General features: G+C 51.0%; 1 protein-coding gene across 1 annotated transcript; it reads right to left on the bottom strand.

Annotated features, from left to right (window-relative positions):
• Window positions 1–715: 715 nt before the first annotated feature.
• LOC137278747 (uncharacterized) lies at window positions 716–2,545 on the bottom strand. Its single transcript, XM_067811262.1, has one exon. The coding sequence runs from the start codon at window positions 2,543–2,545 to the stop codon at window positions 716–718; it is 1,830 nt and encodes a 609-aa protein (XP_067667363.1).
• Between the last annotated feature and the right edge of the window lie 225 nt (window positions 2,546–2,770).

Here is a 2,770-nt window from a genome sequence, read left to right as displayed (position 1 = left end):
ACAGGAGTGCGTCATTGCCTTATATGACACTGTATACTCTCCCTTGTTTACCATCTTGAACTAGAAATATGGTAGACGTGCGAAACCAAATCAACTGTTGTGTACTTATTCAGCATCAGTAAGGCTCCTACGTCTCCCTAACCCGACCTTACCACCTACCTAATCTCACGTTCCTTCCATTCCCCTACTACCATCACCTACCACAAAATCTCATATTCTCTCCTCTCCCCTACTACCACCAAATACTATAAAAACTCATATCCTCTCCTCTCCCCTACCACCACCACCTACCATAAAATCTCATATTCTCTCCTCTTCCCTAACACCACTACCTACCATAAAACTCACGGTCCTTCTTCTCCCCTCACGATACTGCCTTCTCCTACTACCACCACCTACCAAAAACCCCACGATACTTCCTCTCTCCTACCCCACAACCTACCATAAAACACTCACGATACTTCCACCCCACTTCCACCACCACTCATCATAAAAGGTCACGATATTTCCTCTCTCAGAACCACGCCTCTACCTCTCCCCAACCTCACATACTACAGTCAGAGCCTCTGTCGTACCTTTGCCTCCGCCCCTGCCTACTAAAATTACAGTCACAATCATACCTCAGTCCCCATTCCTATCTACTAACGTCACAGTCACGCTTCTATCTCTGTCACCGTCCCTGTCTACTACGAAAAGTCAAACTCCTACCTCCGTCTCATTCCCTGTCTACCACCATCACAGTCACTCTCCTACCTCTGTCTCCGTCCCTGTCTACCACCATCACAGTCACTCTCCTACCTCTGTTTCCGTCTCTGCCTACCACCATCACAGTCACTCTCCTACCTCTGTTTCCGTCTCTGCCTACCACCATCACAGTCACTCTCCTACCTCTGTTTCCGTCTCTGCCTACCACCATCACAGTCACTCTTCTACCTCTGTCTCCGTCCTTGTCTATTACCATCAGAGTCACTCTCCTACCTCTGTCTCCGTCCCTGTCTACCACCATCACAGTCACACTCCTATCCCTGTCTCCGTCTCTGTCTACTACCATCACAGTCACTCTCCTACCTCTGTCTCCGTCCTTGTCTATTACCATCACAGTCACTCTCCTACCTCTGTCACCGTCTGTGCCTACCACCATCACAGTCATGCTCCTATCTCTGTCTCCGTCCTCGTCTACCACCATCACAGTCACTCTCCTACCTCTGTTTCCGTCTCTGCCTACCACCATCACAGTCACTCTTCTACCTCTGTCTCCGTCCCTGTCTACTACCATCACAGTCACATTCCTACCTCTGTCACCGTCTGTGCCTACCACCATCAGAGTCACACGCCTACCTCTGTCTCCGTCTCTGTCTACTACCATCACAGTCACTCTCCTACCTCTGTCTCCGTCCCAGTCTACTACCATCACAGTCACATTCCTACCTCTGTCACCGTCTGTGCCTACCACCATCACAGTCATGCTCCTATCTCTGTCTCCGTCCTCGTCTACCACCATCACAGTCATGCTCCTACCCCTGTCTCCGTCTCTGCCTACCACCATCAGAGTCACACGCCTACCTCTGTCTCCGTCTCTGTCTACTACCATCACAGTCACTCTCCTACCTCTGTCTCCGTCCCAGTCTACTACCATCACAGTCACATTCCTACCTCTGTCACCGTCTGTGCCTACCACCATCACAGTCATGCTCCTATCTCTGTCTCCGTCCTCGTCTACCACCATCACAGTCACTCTCCTACCTCTGTTTCCGTCTCTGCCTACCACCATCACAGTCACTCTTCTACCTCTGTCTCCGTCCTTGTCTATTACCATCAGAGTCACTCTCCTACCTCTGTCTCCGTCCCTGTCTACCACCATCACAGTCACACTCCTATCCCTGTCTCCGTCTCTGTCTACTACCATCACAGTCACTCTCCTACCTCTGTCTCCGTCCTTGTCTATTACCATCACAGTCACTCTCCTACCTCTGTCACCGTCTGTGCCTACCACCATCACAGTCATGCTCCTATCTCTGTCTCCGTCCTCGTCTACCACCATCACAGTCACTCTCCTACCTCTGTTTCCGTCTCTGCCTACCACCATCACAGTCACTCTTCTACCTCTGTCTCTGTCCCTGTCTACTACCATCACAGTCATGCTCCTACCCCTGTCTCCGTCCTCGTCTACCACCATCAGAGTCACACTCCTACCTCTGTCTCCGTCTCTGTCTACTACCATCACAGTCACTCTCCTACCTCTGTCTCCGTCTCTGTCTACCACCATCAGAGTCACTATTCTACCTCTGTCTCCGTCTCTGTCTACCACCATCACAGTCATGCTCCTACCTCTATCTCCGTCCATGTCTACTACCATCACAGTCACACTCCTACCTCTGTCTGCGTCTGTGCCTACCACCATCAGAGTTACTCTCCTACCTCTGTCTCCGTCTCTGTCTACCACCATCACAGTCACTCTCCTACCTCTGTCTCCGTCTCTGCCTACCACCATCACAGTCACTCTCCTACCTCTGTCTTCGTCTCTGCCTACCACCATCACAGTCATGCTCCTACCACTTGTCTACTACAATCAGTCACAATCCTATCCCTGTCTCCGTCTCTGTCTACCACCATCACAGTCACTCTCCTACCTCTGTCTTCGTCCCTGTCTACTACAATCAGTCACTCTCATACCTCTGTCTCCGTCTCTGTCTACCACCATCACAGTCACTCTCCTACCTCTGTCTTCGTCTCTGCCTACCACCATCACAGTCATGCTCCTACCTCTGTC

The sequence above is a fragment of the Haliotis asinina genome, chromosome 3 (genome assembly GCF_037392515.1).
Source record: "Haliotis asinina isolate JCU_RB_2024 chromosome 3, JCU_Hal_asi_v2, whole genome shotgun sequence".
NCBI lineage: Eukaryota > Metazoa > Mollusca > Gastropoda > Lepetellida > Haliotidae > Haliotis > Haliotis asinina.
This window is presented reverse-complemented; position numbering and strand designations above follow the sequence as displayed.

Bases quoted from the DNA above. Each gene is read 5' to 3' on its own strand.
- LOC137278747 (XM_067811262.1), bottom strand. From the start codon at position 2,545: ATGACTGTGATGGTGGTAGGCAGAGACGAAGACAGAGGTAGGAGAGTG.